The sequence below is a fragment of the Psammomys obesus genome, unplaced genomic scaffold (assembly GCF_907164565.1).
Source record: "Psammomys obesus unplaced genomic scaffold, mPsaObe1.curated_primary_1811, whole genome shotgun sequence".
Classification (NCBI taxonomy): Eukaryota; Metazoa; Chordata; class Mammalia; order Rodentia; family Muridae; genus Psammomys; species Psammomys obesus.
This window is the reverse complement of record NW_026590486.1, coordinates 970,113-989,070: the sequence shown is the minus strand read 5'-3', so window position 1 is coordinate 989,070 and position 18,958 is coordinate 970,113. Positions and strand designations below refer to the sequence as shown.

Sequence of the window (18,958 nt, the reverse complement as noted above, 5' to 3'; positions counted from 1 at the left end):
AAAATCAGGAAGATCTCAAGTAACCCCAAGACCTAAGAAAATCAGGAAGATCTCAAGTAACCCCAAGACCTAAGAAAAACAAGACAAGTCCAATCCCCAAATCCGTAAAAAGCAAGAAATAATAAAAAAAAATCAGGTAAAAATTATTTAATGAGGATTAAAGGAACAATGCACAGAACCCATCAAAGGGTGGATTCACTGAAAGAACAAGAACTAACTAAAAGAAAGAGAAATCCCGAATTAGTAAGATTAGAGATGAAAAGGGAGGGAGGTTACAGTAAGTCCTAGTGAAATCCAGGGCTGTGAGTGAATTATGTGAAAATTTATATTACACAAAACTGAAAACTCTGGAAGAAACAAAAACTGCTGTGAGATGTACAGGCTAGGAGAATTAAGCTAAAAACATACACATAACCAAGACACACCCGTAACAATCACTGAGAGACAAAGCAAGGAAAAATTCCAACGCAGAAAAGCCCAGACATACAGATTCACTGCTCAAGCTAACAAAACTGAAGAAGCCAAAAGCTCTTCACTGCCCCATAAAATACAAGAGGAAGGGAGCCCAGCCTCATTCCGAGATGCACAGAAATGCAAATGGCCACAATAACCAAAGCTAAAGACAAATTTCCTTGGTGAAAAGAAAAGTAAATAATTTCAAAAGAATTATTACAAGCCAAATTTAAGAACATATTATGAAATATATATCGTGAACAAGAAGATTTCATTTCAGAAATGCAAATCTGGTTTAACATATGCAAATCAGCAAATGTAACATAGGACAGAACTAGATCTAAGGACAGAAATTAGAGTGATAATCTTAACTGATGTAATTCCCTTCAAAATCACAATGAGTCTTCACAAAACTAGAAACAACAAACAAAAATTCAAAACAATGCAAAATTCATATGGAAGAAAACAAATAACTCAAATAGCCAAAGCAATTCTTAATAGAAAGAGCAATGCTGGAGGTATCACAATCCCTGGTCTCAAATTGTATTACAGAGCCATATTAACAAAGACAGCATGATATTTGCTCCGACAGAATAGAACAGAGTAGAGTAGGGAAGTAGAGTAGAGTGGAGGAGAAGAGTAGAGAAGAGTAGAATCGAATCGAATAGAACAGAACAGAATAGAGTAGAATAGAACAGAGCAAAACAAAGAAGGAATGCAGAAATATAGCCCGCATAGCTCCAGCCATCTAATTTTGAACAAAGCTATCAAAAACATACATGTAAAACTGGATATGCACGTGTAGAGGAATGAAAGCGGATCCGTCTCTCTATGCAGAACTCAACTCAAACTTGGATCAAGTCATGATATAAGATCTAAAATTCTGAAAGTACTTGAGGGAAACAAGTTAAACATTCTAAAATACAGACCTAGGTAATTCTTTTTGAAAAGGTCTTCAAAGACACAGGAAATAACAAATGGGATTAGACAAAATGTCTCTGCACAACAAAACAAGAAATAATCAGTATGAAGAGACAGGCTGTAGCACTTTTGCCAACTATACCTCACGTACGGGATTAATATCTAGATTACACATAGAACTGAAGAAAGTAAAATTTAAAATAAACTGATCGATATATAAAGTAATAAAATGACAACAAATGCTGGTGAGCAAGTTTGGAAAGAGCCCCCATGCAATGTATGACTATGACGTGGTACCAGCTACTGTGAAACTTTATCAGAATGCTATGAGAACACAGCCATATAATCCACCTCACCGCTCCTAACTAAAGACCCAAAGGACCCTAGGTCTACAGGTCATTTCATGTTCATTTCTGCATTACGCTTAAGAGCTTATGGAGTTGGTCCTGTAGTCAATCAATAGATGGGACAGACAGAGAATGTGACCTATATATATACCAAGAATTTACAGAAAAATGGGTAGAATTGGAAACCATTATATTAAATCAAGTAAAACTGACTTAGAATCACAATTACTGTGTTTTTTTAAAACATGGAATCTATATTTAAGGTTATCTGTCTGCCGGTCTGCACGAACCCCCACCTTCTGTGTGTGTGTGCGTGCATGTGCGCATCAGTGTCATGCTATGGAAAATGTATTCTTTCTACTAAACCTTACTTCAAAAAACAGAGAAGTCATTTAGCGGAAATTAAAATTCCTCCAAAATCAGCACTTCTGGAAAACAAAATATGTGCTTTAGCTTTCACTCAGTGCTAAGAACTGCATTCTCAGGGCTGGAAAGATGGCTCAGTGGTTAAAAGCATTGTCTGTTCTTCCAGAGGTCCTGAGTTCAATTCCCAGCAACCATACTGCTCAAAACCATCTATACTGGGATCTGATGCCCTCTTCTGGCATGCAGGTGTACATGCAGATAGAGCACTCATATATGTAAAATTAATAAATAAATCTTAAAAATTAAATAAATAAAAAAGCATTTTCTTTACTAAGCATGCTACTTAAAATTGGCCAATGTGAGAGCATGAAGCTGAGCCCTGACCACTCAGAGTGAGACATCAAAACCATTAGCACTAGGAATAAAACCAGGCTGGACTCTTGCCTTCTTGATTTGACATGCCTATGCAGCCCCCTGCAGAAGTGAAGCCTTGCCCAAATACTTTCCAATGTGTAGCTATTTTCTTTGGGCCCCAGACCCATCTCTCACATGACCAGAAAGGAGATCATGAAATAGAGGATGAGATCTAAGTTTTGTTGGGGGTGGGGGGAAGCATGTCCCAGAATATATGTGATATGAAAACAGACAGGGCAAGGAAAGGTACTAAGCAGAGAGGTAGGGGGCACCAGAGAGAGCAGCAAATCAGAACAAAGTATAATGACAACAAACGTATGAAAATGCTATAACAAATTCAATTATTTGTATGCTATATTAAAACAATTAAAAATAATTCTTTTTCTGGATAGGTATTAAATGTTAGTGGTCCTTGTTTTTGTCTCTCTGCTTTTTTGTACTTCTACCAAGGAAATAAGAAAAGGATACTTCTGAAAAATGTAAAGCTAAATTTCCTCTGGAAGTCTAGCTAGCCAATTAAACTATAATCCAAGATTCTTCAGAGAACTCAAAACTAAAAAGGAATACTTTTCTGTCTCAGTTTCCTGTCAACTTGAGACAAGCTAGAGTTAATATGGGAAGACAAACCTCAACTAAGAAGACAGTTTGTGGGTTAATGATTAATGACTGATGTGGTAGGGCCCAGCCCACTGGGGACAGTACCATGTCTGAGCAGGTGGCCTTGGGTGCTTTAAGGAAACAGCTGAACAAGCCAATGAGCAGTGTTTCTCCATGGCCTCTCCATCAATTCTTGCTTCCAGGTTCCTGCTCTGACTTCCCTTCACAATGGACTACAACTGTAAACTGAAATAAACCCTTTCCTTCATGATTTTGGTCAGATGCTTACCACAGCAACAGAAATCTATCATTACACAAACAAAACAACCCACCTTGGATCCATGCAAATACTGGGGCTGTGCATTAGGCTGTTTGTCTCTCTGAAATTCCTGAGAAAATGGCAATACTGTCCGAACAAACCTAAATGAGAAAAGTAGAAGGGAAGAAAACCAAATTTAATAGCCATTCTTTAGCTACAATTTTTTTATAATAGATCTTTAATCTTTTCCCTGTTAAATGGTAGCATCAAATGGGAAAATTCTAGTAAATCAAAATTCACAGAATTAAATATTTACAAATACTCTAAAATACCACAGATAATGGTAAATCCAAGCCAGAGCAGGAACTTGTTGTCCTTCTACCTATAAACACAGTCTTCTAGTTCACAAAGATTCTAGCCTGGTAGCATCAAAACCATCTTGGGTCTAATGCAATCCTCGATAACTACAATGAACACACATTTGGTTTTGCTGCATCCCAGAAACAGGGTGAAGACACTAGTCTACAACATGAGCTGTATAGAAATAAAATACATACAAGCATACATGAATACTATGAGTTAAAGTTTGGCCATCCAGAAGATATTTTCAAATTCCTTGTCCACTGCATAGAAGGTACAACTAGGGTCATTATAGATGTACTTGTGATGACAAGATTAAGAGCTGGGAGTAAAGCCCCTGATTCATATAGCTATTGTCCTTATAAGAATGAAACAAGGGTCAGAGAAAGAGATTCAGAAGAAGAACACCACGTCATGGCAAATGCAAAACCTGGAATGCTACTGCTACAAGCCAGGAAGTGTCAGAAACTGACAGCTGCTACCATAAGCTAGCACGAGGCAAGCAGGGATTCCACCCAGAGTTTAAAAAGGAAGTGTGGCTTGCTGACACATTGATCTGAACTGGAAGAGAACACTTTTCCATTTAACAGCAGCCATAGAAATCTAAAATGGTGAGCAAACAAGTACACCCTATTGTTATTAACGTAGCAGTCTAGAAACAGTGACATCCTAGTATCCTAGTATCAGTGAGCATACCAATTAGCAGACGCCCCATCTTGTGGTACAGAAGATAAAGTGGTACTTAACAAAATGGTGGGAATACAAAAGCACACAGACGCCATTGTAAAGGGTGTTCACTACCCAAAGCTGATTACAAATACCTAAGATGGAATCCCTGATTATACTTATAACCATCAACAAAGGAAAGAATCATAGCATATAGAATGTCCATTAATATTTGCAGAGAAAAGAAGGAATTAGAAAAATCACTGCTCTTCAACCATCCAGGGACAAATGAGATTAAGCTAAGCATTTGTCATAGATGCTAAAACCAAGTGGATCAGATTCCAACAAGGTATGACTATTTCTGTAGTCTCAGTTGATCCCTTATGAGTGACTTACAAACTTTAAAGAGAAAAGTGGTAACATGACAGTGGGGAGACTTGGGAACAACCGCCTTAATCAGACACAGAAGTCAAGCTGGGATCTATCTTAAAGCCACCTCTTATTGCTGGTAGTCTTCTTACAAAGAGAACAGACTGAATCTAAGGAAATTACACTACACTGATCAGTGTAGACATTATGACACAACCATTCTACCCCCAAATTTGCTACTTCTTTCTCATTAACACAGCAGCAAAATAGTAAGTGGGAAGCAAGCCATTCCCACACTCTCCCAGTCCCCAACATTTCAGACAGAAACATGGGATGCAGAATCACCTGCCATAGTCAGACAACAGGGAGACTTAAAGTAGGCAGAACAGTTCCAGCCGCCATTCCAATGCACATGAGATTCTGCCCACGGTCACAACCAAGTGTGCTGGCAGAACTGTGGCTCTCCTGCCTCTGGCTCCAGCCTTTCGCCAGTCATTCTATCTCTATGTGCAAAGCAACAACCATCTGCCCAAGTGCTGGCCCAGGGCTATCCTTGTAAATAGAAGAAACAAGGAAATCCTGAGAAACCAGAACATGAGAAATCATGGGAGAACTAAGATGGAAAGTCCATGCCTAAGATCACCCACTGTACATGCACCTCAACAGAGAAGAGAGAAAGAACCGAGGGGAGAGAAAGAGAGAGATCCTTAAATCTAATTTCTTTCTTCTGGTTTCTTCTTTCAGCACAGCTTTTAATAAACCACAACCAACCTCCCTGAATGGCCCCAGCATTTATATGCCTTCTGAAAAATTCCCAGAATTCCAAACATCATACAATTGCAGAAACTATCTGCAGCTGGCAAAACTACACTCTCTGCTGGGGCACGAGGCAAATCATAGTCAGCTGCTGCAAAGCAGCCCCACAGCCCCACAACTGGGATTAAAATAGACACACAGTTGTAGAATATTTCTGTTTTTTAAAGAAACCAGAATTCCAGAATTCTTACTACAGGGTCTGCAGTCATGTTTGTGATGCTAATGGCATGCTTACCGGTTGGTGGAGCCGTTATAGCAGTAGTTGGGCAAGAAGTCATAGTTTAGCTCCCAGAAGACATGAAGGGTGATTCTTCCATAAGGAGCAGACACATTGTGGTTAGCTTCCCGGAACATGGCATCAAAGCTGTCTAGCGTGAGGTACCTGCTCAGCAGCTTATGTGTCATACGGTTGATTTCCAAGAGCCCATCTAGCTCCTACAGGACCAGGGACAAGGGCGTTGAGAACAGAGGTGGGCCACACAGGAAGGAGGTATTTACCTGCGGTCTGTAACCCCACCTACGCTATGTGGTCTCTGAGAGGTCTAGCATATGAGGAGATATAGACAGTGAAAGATTGCACTGAGGTGGCCACCAACATGTGGGCCAGAACCACATGAAATAGGACTTTGGTAGGTGACCAGAATTTGTTACTGAGCTTGAACCCCTCCTTCTACAGTTGCAATCCCTGGGCCCTGGTCTTTTCTCCTCTGTGGTCACTTCTACCTCAAGCCACCACCTACCTTGTACAAAGGCCATTTGGACAAATTACCACCTAACACTACTACCCGTCAATGTACCAAGGCCTGTCTCCTAAGTCCTAAGGCCTGTCTCCGTCATCTGCACATAATTACTTGGGTCAGTTTTCCCAAGTAATAAGCTTATATGGACAAACACAGGAAAAAAAAAATAAAAAAAAATATATATATATATATATATAAATGAATTTACTATATTCAACCTTTTGAATATTACCATTGTGTAGGCCAACCTATTGTCTACACAAGAAATGACCTACTATTATTTCAACTTATCAACAGAAAAAATACAAATTAGTTCTAGTACTTACGACTACTGATGTCAAATCTTCACTTTCAAATCGTCCAATTGCCAGCTCTAGAGATTTGTACATGGCTGCTGAAACACGCTGTGTAATCAGACGATTGAGGTCAATGGATCTCCCAAGCAGCTAGAGGAAGAGAGAGGGCAAGGGGTATCAAGGTAAAGAATACAAGGCCTGGAGGGATGGGTCAATAGGTAAAGACACCTAAGGCCAAGCCTGACATCTTCAGCTCAATCCATGGGATCCAAATAATAGAAATAAGAGACTCATTCAAGTTTTCTTCTGTCTCCACATACTCCTTGAAGCCTTCACCAAATAAAAAAATATACTTAAAAAAAAAAAGTAAATGCAAATATCTAAAACAACAAACAAGCAACAACATGAGACACCTATTTCAAAGGAGAATACAAAAAACTCTGTTTTGTGTGAGAGAGAAAGAATGCGTAGACACATGTTCTCTCACAAGCATACACACAAGCAATCCTGAAGATGGCACCAAGTCTATTTAGATGCTGGGCAAGGACTCTACCGTTGAGCTAGATCCTCTAACCAAATGGTATTGGGACTACTGCTGCAACCAAGCAAGACATTACTTAGTACACTACTATTTACTGTTTTTAAAGATACAAAACATAAGCACTGCCCATCTTTTTGTAAAAAATAATTTATTTTTTATTTTTTTATTTTACGCACATTGGTGTTTTGCCTGCATGTGTGAGGGAGACAGATCCCTTGGGACAGGAATTACAGACAGTTATGAAGGTACTGAGAATTGAACCCAGGTCCTCTGGAAGATCAGCTAGTACTCTTAACTACTGAGCTATCTCTCCAGCCCTTAGCATGGTCTATCTTAATAAAGTCCTTTGCTTAGGCCAAGAAAAACTTCACCTCTGATTTCTGCGATCCAAGTCTTCTCACCTCATTCTATTTGTTTACACAGTTTAAATTTATTTTTAATTAAAATTTTGTATCACAAAATAAGTTTCCTAACACTTCCATACATGTATATCCTTTGTACTTTGTTTACAGTCATCCCCCTCCCAACTGATCTGTTCTTATCCTCCCTTATGGTGGTCCCTCTTTTGCTTTCCCATCAGTCATATACAAAAATAGGAAATATAGATTCTGTATATGGAAGAAAACATGTAATGTCGTTCTTTTTTAATCTGCCTTATTTAACTCATATGATTTCCAATTCTATCCATTTCCCTGTAAATGACAGGATTTCATTCTTACTCTCAGTTCAATAAATTTCTATTTTATATAAATACCATTTTCTTTTTCTTTATCCATCCTTCAGTTCACAGGCTGGTTCTCTATCTTGGCTATTTGAATAGTGCTGCAATGAACATAAATGTACAAGTGTTTCTGTGGTTGTGCTCGTTTAAGATTCCCAGCTTCATCTTTATCACGTAAACGTCTGAATTTGGGGCTCTTGGAGAAGGAGCAATTCTTCCAGAAAGGGCCTGTTTCCTAGAAGCCAATCAGGGTGCAAAGAGCTCTAATTTCACCCCTGTGGTTAAGGTTGTCCAATATAAAATGTAACCCTTTTATACGAAACATGAGCATAGACCTAAAATCTCAGGCTAAGGGAGGAAGGTTGTTCAAGCCCAGTGGTGAAAGACTAGTCTAAGCACATGGGAAGCCTCTTTGTTGTTTGTAAGGGTCGTCCAAGAGACTCCCAACACATCCCAAGCAATTACTATTGCCTTTGTGCCCATGCCCACAGAAGGAGGAAGGTAAGTCCCTATTGCTGAAGATACCATGTACTTCAAACACAAGGCCCAGAGGACCTGAGATGGATCTGACCCAAAATCCTTCTAAGAACAAACTATCCATGCTATCAGAAGATGACATGCAAGTTTCTAAAGGAGGGAAGCAACCAACAGCCCTACCTAGCATTAACACTATGAGCCACAACAACCAAAAGCATGCCATAATACCCCTAAGGGTGCATAGTGGCACACATACCTTGGTGGTAACCAACTGCTCTCTAATTAGACTTAAGATCCACTCAACAAGAGGTAAATCATACTGGAAACCTGAAACCTAACCAACTACACAGAGCTAGTGAAGTCATGGATCTTGGAAAAGAACCTGTAATGCCACTTTTCTAAACCAAAATAATCCCTAACTAAATTTTAAATATTCATCCTTATGCCCAAACACAAGTGTAGTTTTCACCCCTTACCAAGAAACTTCTCTTTGAAACAGACAGAGGCCATTACAGGAAAGCAGAACCAATGGGAACATGGAGTCATGGAGCCTAGTCTCAACTAATATACCTACAACAGAATTCCTGCCCCTAAAGCTCAGCAATCACTGTGAAAGAGGGGTTAAAATGACTGTCAGAGACTCAGAGGAACAGGGGGTTTGCGTGAGATCTCCTACAAATGTCAGAGAAGCTATACCAAATGTCAGTCTCACAAACGTGACTGCCTAAATGTAACCCGAACAAGGATGACGCAAATAGACAAGCTAACACGGATAAGGGAGAAAGCTCATGAGGTCTGAGTCCTATACAACTAAGTAGTGCTGAGGATGGAAGAAGTGGTCTTCCCAGGAAAGGGCAAACAGACTAGTTAAACAGTATCAAATTGTCAGCCCTGAAAAATAGGGGATTTTTTATTTATTTGCATATTTAGTGTGTATGTCTGAGACCACAATTAAAGGAAAAAAAAATGAATTTGAATTTAAAGGAGCAAGAAGAGGGGGTATTTAGGAGGCCCTGAAGGAAGAAAAAAGGGGAGCTGATGCAAGTATATTATAATCTGTGGCAGTCTGAATGATGATGGTCCTCATGGGTTCACAAGCTTGAATATGAATACTTAGTCCCCTGTTGATGGGAAGGCTTGGGAAGGACTGGCTTTGTTAAAAGTGTGTTGTTGGGGGAAGGCAATCTGAGATTTCAAAGGACTTGCGCCATTCTCAGAGTCACTCTTTTTCTGCCTGTGGTTGTGTCTCCAGATGTGGTCCCTCAGCAACTACTCCAATATCATGCCTGCTGCCATGTTCCCTGCCCTGATGATCATAAACTCTAACACTCTGAAACCATAATCCCTAAATAAATATTTTGCTCTTCTATGCTGCCTTGATCATTGTGTCATATTGTAGCAATTAAGACTTAATCTCAAAAAAAGATGACAACGCCTAGCCTGGAAAACAGCGAGATCTCAGAGAGGCGGAGATTATTAGGACATTCACACGCCGTGATACCTGTAAGAGTCGGGTTAGCTCTAAGAAAAGCCCATCATTTCCAAGGCACACTTTACCGAGTCACTTAGCTCACCTGCACGTGCCTCTGCTTCAACAGCGTCTCATAGCGGTTAGATGGTGGGAGGTGGATCGTGGCTCCCTGATTTTTGCATTCTGACCTTAATCTTTTGTCAAGGAGCAAACTGGTGCAGGAGAAAGGCAAGATATTTGTCATACATTGTGAATCTTAATAGAAATATCAGATCAAATTATCCAAGATTGTACATGATAATCACAGCTCATACACTTACCTTCCTGCCATAACCTTGTAGTATGCAAATATCTGATCTGCCAGTTTGTAAACAAATTGATCAAAACATAGATTCACCTGGCAAAAAGGACACCATGTTAGATATCAACTCCTGAAACCAAGATCAAATAAAAACTCAAAAACAAACATCTCTGCTTTTCTTTACTTGCTTATGTTGTTGTTGTTTTAAGCAAGGGTTGTTTCATTATGTAGCTTAAGCCAACTCTGAACTTAAGAGTCTCAAAGCTCAGTGTCCTGGATCCTGAGATTATACGCATTAATTCCTAGCTTCAAACTCTTGCTTCAACACAAGGTGAGGCTCTTGCTGTTTTTATTTTTCAAGACAGGGTTTCTCAGCAGAAGTGTGGTGTGGTGAGGCATTCTACTTTGGGGAGATCCATAGAGAAGTCTGTCCATCCAACTGTACACCAGAATCCCCTGTGACCAAGCCAAGTCCAACAGCTTCCAAAGAGTACACTGAAAAGGTACATCGGATGGTCATCCATGTCTGGTGTTCACCACAGCTTCTCACGCCAGAAAAAAGCCACAGTTGGGATCCGTTCAATGCCCTCAAGATTATTTATGGATGGCAAAACCGCATCATGTCTGTGTTTATAAGGACTGTTCCACAGGCTCTGTTAGTAAGACGGGCTCAGGCTCTTTCCCTAAAAGTGGCTAGCTGCTTCTATAGCTGTCCTAACCATCTTGATGGCTAACTAGCTCCCACAGAGCTTGGTCCCCAGTGTCTTCAAAGGGTAAATGGTGCTCTTCCAGAGGTCCTTAGTTCAATACCCAGCAACCACATGATGGCTCACAACCATCTATACTACAGTCTGATGTCTTCTTCTGGCCTGCAGGTGTTCATGCAGTCAGAACATTCATATACATAAAATAAATAAATAAATCTTAAAAGATACACAGCTAGCCTAATAGTGATCTTAAGACCACCCTGAATTACATAAGACGCCGTCTCAAAACAATAACAAACAATCAAACAAAAAGAACCTCACAGAGGAAGCATAACACTCTTGTCCTCTCAAATTCAAACGACTATGAAAAAGTCCCTCTACCATCTGCTCAGGGGAAGGGACCATGCATCACGTCTAAAGTCCCGGCGTTTTAGGAGCCACTGTCTGAAAGTGCATCCCATGTTCTCCCTGGAGCAAAGACAGGTGCACTTCGCATGATGCTGTCAAAAACACCCTGGGACCAATAACCTCAGCTGCAGACAGTCCTCCTTCAGAACCATCAGGAGAATGTGTGTGTTCAGAGGCAGAGAAACCCAAGGCACACAGACAGAACCAAGAGGGTAAGTCTGTACCCACGCATCCTGCATTGCCTGGGAATCATGACATCATTCCCCAAGAAACACTGTGAGAGGCTGTCTGTGAGGTAGTGGAGCTGCTCAGACACAGGAAATGATCTCTAGAGGTTAATTTCTCTTACATCTTATGCTAAAGAATGAGAGATATCCCTTCGTGTGTGTGTGTGTGTGTGTGTGTCTGTGTGTCTGTATCAACCTGTATATTACCTCCTTAAGAAATACAGGCAGATATGATGGCTACTCGAATAATCCCAGTATTCAGGAAGCTAAGGCATGAAGACTGTCCTGAGCCTATGGATAGCCTGGGCTACAGCGAAAGGGTCGGGTCAGGGGTTACACACAACAGTGCACCTGCCCAGTATAGAAAAAAAAAGTGTGTGTACCAACAAATTCAGCAAAGTACTATTTTATTACCCCTAACTTTAAAAAGACCTAATGATATATTTTCTTTTAAAGTTGGTTTGGTGAATTGAGCACCCTCCTTAACTGAAACAGATAGGGGTGCAGAAATTTGGTAAAAAAAAAAAAAAAAAAAAAAAAAAAAGTCACATCCACTTCCAATGTATAAACTGAGGAAGGTGAAAAAAAAGTTAGAAAGGCTTATACAAAAAAGTACATTTCACCATTTAAACCACTCTACACTTAAAGTTTAATTCTTTGAATACTCAGGGGAAAAAAAGTACAGTTTAAAAGGTATTTGATAAAAGGAGCTGATGCTGGTCCCTTACCTCTGCCTCGATCTCATCATAGAGAAACTGCTTGTTGAATCTGGTGAGCGCATAGTGAGCACTGTCGTTGTACAGGTCCAGGGAGTAGAGGACGTACCTGCAGAGGATTGACACTGGTCAATCCCCAGCCTCCTAAGCCATTGACCTGTGACCCTCACAGGCTGCCTACTTTGGAGAAATTTAACTGCCATATGAAGAAAAGCATTTTCTTACTTCCCATGGTGTTTGTACAAAGCTGAATCCTATGGGATCACTACATATCATCAGGTCAGAGAAAGAAAGGCACCTTATATCTCACATGAAGAACATGCAAAGGCTACCCAAAGCCCTCCGTGACTTTACTTTCTCTATATTGTGGTTTAAGGTGTTTTATTAGTATCAGTATTCTCTACCTTTTTTTCTATTTAATCTTGAACTAATGTGTGGAGGTATAAGCATATGAGTGCAGAGGCCTCAGAGGTAGACCCATAGGACACTCACTCCATCATTGATGCCTCCTTGGTCTCCAGGATATGGTCAGTCAGAATCCAGGGCATAGACATCTCAATGGGAAACTGGATCCTCCTGCCCATGGTCAGCTCCAGGAAGAACTCTCGGAACCACAGCTGTGAAAGGTCACAGCACTGCTGCAGTGTTTCTTGAGGGATTCAAATGACACCAGGTTATCTTTCATGATGAGCAGAAAATGACTCGGTATAGAGGAAACAAGAGGTGTTGCATACAGGATGTGACTCCTCTATGCTTAGCTCCCAGCCATGCAGCATGGATGCAAGCAGGAAGGGTTCACTAGACACTGCATGTGAGAGACAAGACTAACACGGGTGTGCTGTAAGTACAGGTCAGGACCCTACACCTCCTGAGTAGCTAGTGTCCTCCTGCCACCAGGGACCTTAGGGACCCTTCTTGGCGGGAGCAGGGGACTGCAACCTTTTAAAAAGGAGAAGTAAAAACAGGACCACAGGTTTAACATCCCTTATCTGAAAACCAGAAATCCTAAATGCTCCAAAGTCTCCGAATGTACGATGTGATGTTGTAAGTGAGACATCCCACATCCATCTCATGTGAGGGGCTCAAATCTAAATGCAGATACACAAAGACCATGATAATGCAGTGTCTAGGGACAGGGTCACACTCTGAGACGGTGTGACAATAGTGTGCTCAGATGTTGACACAGATTAAGATGAGTGTGACATCACTAGGCAACATCTGCAACTGACTGAAATATGGTTATGCAGCATATGAAGGTTTAAAATCATTTGCAGACCATGTGTATGAGGTGTGTAAAAACCAGTGCATTTAGACTTGGATCCCATCCTTCAAAATTTGTCATTGTACATATCTGGCTACCCTCCCTCCAAAGACTCATAATCTGAAGCATTTCTGGTCCCAATCATTTCAGATGCGAGATACTCAACCTGTAGTTCCCTTTATGTAAGACAAACACCAGTGTCTAGAATGGACACATGCATATTCAGGAGTGGTTCAACCAATACAAAACTAGAAACAGATTTAAATGATAAAGATTTGTTTTACATTCTCGGAGCTAACATTAGCAGCATTACTATTTACTCGACTGCCTGCGGCACCCCAGGCAAGGCACAGACACCTCCTGCTCTAAGCAGGTGACGTGAACAGCTGGACGAGGCCACAGGCAGACTCAGGGTAGAAAGCACCCACCAGTGCCAGGTCAAAGTGGCTGGGTATCACCTAAATGGTGACTAGTATGTCTCGGAGCACTTTTGCTACCTGGGCAGTGGGGGCCAGAAGGGCCGTATCTTTACACCAATGCCTGGATCTTGATCCACATGAGAGGTTCCATGTCCCTGTTCTGTGATCGTGATTTTGTGTTTACACAGCAGGGCCTACCAAAGACCTATTGTCCTTGTCCTGCCAAAGGCCATGTCTGACAGAGACCATGGCAGTGGCAAGGGACTTGGGGGCAATCTCCAGGATGTCTGGCCACCACCACAAAGGTTAGGACGTGGCACCATGTGGGTGCGTGAAGAGATGGGCAGGAGGATGGTCAGGTAGGCAGAAGCGTCCCGGGTGGTGTTAGCAGTGTTAGAGCATGCCAGGCCGGATTCTGGTCAGCACTGTCTCTTACCACTGAAATTTATCAAGTGAGTGTAGAAGAATGACTCTCGATGAAATTTTTCTATGTCCAATATGGTGGGCCCCTCAAGGCTACTTCTCAAGGTTTTCTTGGAACCACTTTTGTCTGCAATGAGGGACTCTAGCATAGTTCTCACCATGTAAAGCTGTATTATCCAAAGAGATATTTGTAGGGAAAAAAATATAAATGGTACATTAGTTACATCAAATGGGAAAGTCTATAGGAGAAGAACTGCTCCACTACATCTCAACTGAGTCCCATGCCCACAATCAGCCTGCCATAGACAGGCTGTCCAGAGGGCCTGGGTATCCACATAGCCAAGATGCTGCTTCTTAGGATGAACTCTGTATAGGGGAGCAGCTCACCTCCGTGCCATAAGCATCAACAAGAAAAACAAACAATGTCTTACCACCAAAGGTTAAAAGAGGTGGATAGGTGTACGACTGCCTCAGAAACGCGTTTACCACATGCAAGAGCCTTTCCATGCCCAGAGACTTGAGCTGCCTCAGCAGCTCGGCAGAGTTCAAGGACTCAGCCATAGTGCGCACCAGGTAGAGCTAGACATGGACAGACAGGGAAGGAGAAGCGGGAGAGAGCCGTTAGTCACATGATGCACAGGTCTGGGTGGGGGACACAGGAACAGGCAAATGGAATGGAAGAGCGAAAGGCAGTGATATGCCTCACACAGACCCCAAGAATGGCCAAGAGCCTTTCTCTTGATCTCCAAGAGGTTCCGTACAGACCCAGCCGTGTGTGCTTTGTTGGTACCTTTCTACAGGAGTGATAGAGATTATGAAGCCTCTAAGAGAGACATGTAAGAAGGACAGGTTCCAAAGCAGAGGAGCATATAAAACCGAGTGTGAGTCAGTGAGAAGCACCTCAAGGAAGGCCTACATACATTGGAAGAGAAAGCAGCAACAGTGGCTTTAGACCATGACATATGAAAGCAACATTTCATTTTCAGAAACACTCAACTTATAGATTCAACATGAAAATTACAATCGTAACATTTAAACATTGATAGAGAAACACAGACGTGCTGGTACATGTCTGCAATTCTAGGAGGCTGAAACTGGAAGCTGAGTTTGAAGCTCACCCTGAGCTATACAGTGAGTACCAGGCCAGCCACAGCTATAAGAGCCTGTCTTTACAAATACAAAAGTGGTGCTGGGGGTGGTGGAACACCCTATAATCCCAGCACCCAGACAGTGGAGGCTGTACAATCAGAGGTTTGAGGCCAGACTAGGTTACATGAGACCCTGTCTCCAAAAAACCAAAAAGGAAACAGTATAACTATGGAAATGGAGGCATGTATTTCACAGACAGAACTTAGAAAGGGCAGCAAATGACTTCTGCAGTTAAATGAACAAACCAGATACTCACAGGAATGTCTCAGTTAAGGTTTCAAATTCAGTTGGCCAGAGCATAGGAGAAGAGAAAAAAAGCCTCAGGCACAAGAGGATCTGCCCGAGCAGAGAAAGCAACCACTACTTCAGTCCTGCCTTGTCTGCACCCCCCCTTAGCCAAGTTCTAGGAGAAAGATGAGAACCTGTGTGCTGGAGGGTCCCACAGCACGGCGTGGCACCTTGATGTCAAAGCCACTCTTAGGGTCCTTCTCGCCCCGCAGAGCTGGGTCGTTGAAGGGTTCGTGCCCAGTCTCCCAGTCACATACAGTCTTCCTGATGGCCTGCAGGACACTAAACAACCGCATCAAGTCATCAGACTGGGGTTTCTACAATCATGGCATCTCTTCACCTAACAAACTGCCAACACACAAGGAAAATCCCACACAAGGAAAATCCCTCTGGCTGAAGTAACATGGAAGAGTCTAGTTCATAGGAAACTTACAAAAGCAGAGTGCATCCTTTAACGTGCTGAATGTTCCCAAAAGACTTACCTCAGATGTAGCCTGCACCAGTCACCCAGGAAACAAGGTTTAACTTCGTGAACACAGCCAGGTGGTCAAGCCAGGGCAGGGAGAAGAGAACTCTCCAAAGCCCACCCCGACAGCAGGGCTCTACCCGGCCATGGCCAATCATTCTAAGTGAGGAATGTGAAGCCATCACACAGCTCGGGAGGCTGGATATGTGCCTACACTCACTGGAAATTTAACCCATTGCTAACAGGCTGTACTTAATTGTACTCCATCTAAAGGTGGGGTACAAGGTATGCAGACATCTTATGGTAACTCTGGTCACCTCTATTGGAATATTTTGGATAAAACCCAGAGTACAGTATACATTCTGTAGACTCTCTGGCTGGTGGAACAAGTCTGGCTGTTGTCTATACCTAATGTGCCTCCAACAAAAGTGTCTTTTATCTGAAAGGCTGGAACCTGGAGAATTTAGGATTTCACATCTAAGGTTGGGAAAGTAAATTTTCTCAGGGGACAAGATACAAGTCTGAACAGGATAATAATTTGTTTTATATACAAGTTATACATATAGCCAGATGGCAATTTTATATACTATTTTGAATAATTTTGCATATAAAATTATCTAATATAGGATGTAATTTTCTACTATGGCATCATATTGTCATTTATAAAGTTTTGGATTCATAAGATTCAATAGTAGCGTATGTCTAGTATGTGCAAAGATCCATGTTGATCCCTAACCTCACACACACGTGCATGTGTTTACATGTGTCCACATGCGCTAGCCCTCCCTCCCTCTCCCGAGACTCTTAGAGCATTAGAATGCACACACAGTATAAAACTTTGTTATTGCTAAAAACCATATCACCTTAGGTAACAAAGCATACCAGCCATAAAGGAACTCTGCTGGTTTTCATCTGCACATGTTTCTTTTTAAGTCACTTTATATAAAAAGCCCACATTAGAAACCCTCAAGATGTCTAAGTTATATGACAATATCTAGGTCATTTTTTGCCAGACTTGTAGGAGAATCTAAAAGTAAACTGCTACAGATGACATATTTGGGGGAGGGAGAAGAATGTGGGGCCTTATACCCCTGAATGCTTGGTGACTGGAATATTCTCTTGACCCTCCGTTCTCCATATTCCTTAATGCTCAGTAGTAGGCTATTTACTGTTGACAAGGTTATTAACAGGCCCCACCACATTCTATGTAAAAAATATGAGTAGGAGCCAAAGATAAATGTACTGAGCCTACTTTGGAAAGCATGACACTCCGTCTGTCTGAATCTAAGCTCCATCCATTGCTTTGGGGCTGTGAGGGAGAGGTGTGGGAGGCTGACCTCTGGATGACATTCTTTTTCTTCTTGATGGCCTGTCTCAGCGGTTCCCTGAGGGTCACCTGGGAGAAGTCTTGAAGTGCAGCATAAACGGTGTGCCTGATAGCATGATTGAACACACTCTCCATCCTGCCCATCAGCACCTGCAGGCCTTTAATCATGGCGATCACCTGTAAGGACACAGTTTTCAGTGCCTGAAGGGGGACAGTGGACAGTCCTTCATTGCCTGGGGGATCTCTTTCTCACACACAGACCTTCCCCTGGCTTCCCTCCTTTCCACTACAGAGCTACCCTGTAACACCACCTTATTCCCCAGAGCACAAGACTCGGTGCGCTCTGAGGCTACCTGGAACTGACCTCATCCCATCTGACCACGAGTACCCTGAGGGCAGCAGAACATCTGACTCAGGAACACTGTCTATCACGCCCATCCCTGATGGACTTCAGATGCAGACGTAAACGCTCAAACATGAAAGGAATCAGAAAAGGGAAAAGTTACAAGAGCTTGTATATTAATTCCCACTTGTTAAACAACAATGGGACACTGACTTAAGGGCCCTGAAGAAAAGGAAGCCAACTGCTTGGATTCTGACTTTGTGATAGCTCCATAGGTGTTACTATACATTTCCCTCAAGTCACATGTAGGGTTTCCATGTGTTCATGACAGAGAACGATTTTTTAAAAGATAGATTTATTTATATATACGAATATTCTATGTGCATGTACGTTTGCATGCCAGAAGAGGGCATCAGATCCCATTAGAGATGGTTGTGAGCCCCATGTAAGTACTGGAAATTGAGCTTAGAACCTCTGGAAGAGAGTCAGAGCTCTTAATCCCTGAGCCATCACTCCACCCCTACTGGAGAACTAATTGATGAATTTATATTGCTGTTTTGATTAAAACAGAATAAAAAAAACCGAAAACTTTTACTTTTACAAAGTGTATAGGTCAATGGCTAGAGAGATGGCTCGGCAGTTAAGAGCACTGCCTGCTTTCACAGAGACCCTGGGTTCAATTCCCAGCACTCACATTTTTTTTAAGCAAAAAAGACCAAGTAACACATAAAGGCAGAGTCATTAGAATTGCACTTGAGTTCTCAATGGAGACTAATAAAAGCCAGAAGGGAAGAAGGCAAGCTAGAAGGAGGTCCCTGGGTAAGAGGATCAATCCTCACTCAGAAAGGCAAATAGAATGGATATTGGAAGGAGAAAACAGGAAACAAGTCAGGAGCCTACCATGGAGGGCCTCTGAAAGACTCTACCCAGCATTGTATAAAAGCAGATAATAACCAAACTTTGGGCAGAATGCAGGGAATCTTAGGAAAGAAGGAGGAGATAGTAAGACCTGGAGAGGACAGGAGCTCCACAAGAAGAGCAATAGAACCAAAATATCTAGGTACAGGGGTCTTTTCTGAGACTGATACTCCAACCAAGGACCGTTCATG

General features: G+C 41.9%; 1 protein-coding gene across 3 annotated transcripts in view; it reads right to left on the bottom strand.

The window, feature by feature from the left end:
• Cyfip1 (cytoplasmic FMR1 interacting protein 1) overlaps positions 1-18,958 on the bottom strand; it is a 78,589-nt gene that overhangs the window by 12,122 nt on the left and 47,509 nt on the right. Inside the window, exons 1-11 of one of the 3 annotated variants that reach the window (XM_055607492.1) lie at positions 17,871-18,414; positions 17,517-17,683; positions 15,848-15,995; positions 14,290-14,443; positions 12,666-12,822; positions 12,186-12,282; positions 10,135-10,211; positions 9,918-10,026; positions 6,635-6,754; positions 5,804-6,003; positions 3,431-3,518 (exon numbers count right to left, since the gene is read on the bottom strand). In XM_055607492.1, coding sequence (XP_055463467.1) covers positions 3,431-3,518; positions 5,804-6,003; positions 6,635-6,754; positions 9,918-10,026; positions 10,135-10,211; positions 12,186-12,282; positions 12,666-12,822; positions 14,290-14,443; positions 15,848-15,995; positions 17,517-17,674 — 1,308 coding nt within the window. In that variant the 5' untranslated portion in view covers positions 17,675-17,683; positions 17,871-18,414. Of the gene's footprint in view, positions 1-3,430; positions 3,519-5,803; positions 6,004-6,634; positions 6,755-9,917; positions 10,027-10,134; positions 10,212-12,185; positions 12,283-12,665; positions 12,823-14,289; positions 14,444-14,707; positions 14,856-15,847; positions 15,996-17,516; positions 17,684-17,870; positions 18,415-18,958 lie in introns of those variants that run through there. The other 2 variants (XM_055607491.1, XM_055607490.1) reach the window with 2 other exon arrangements.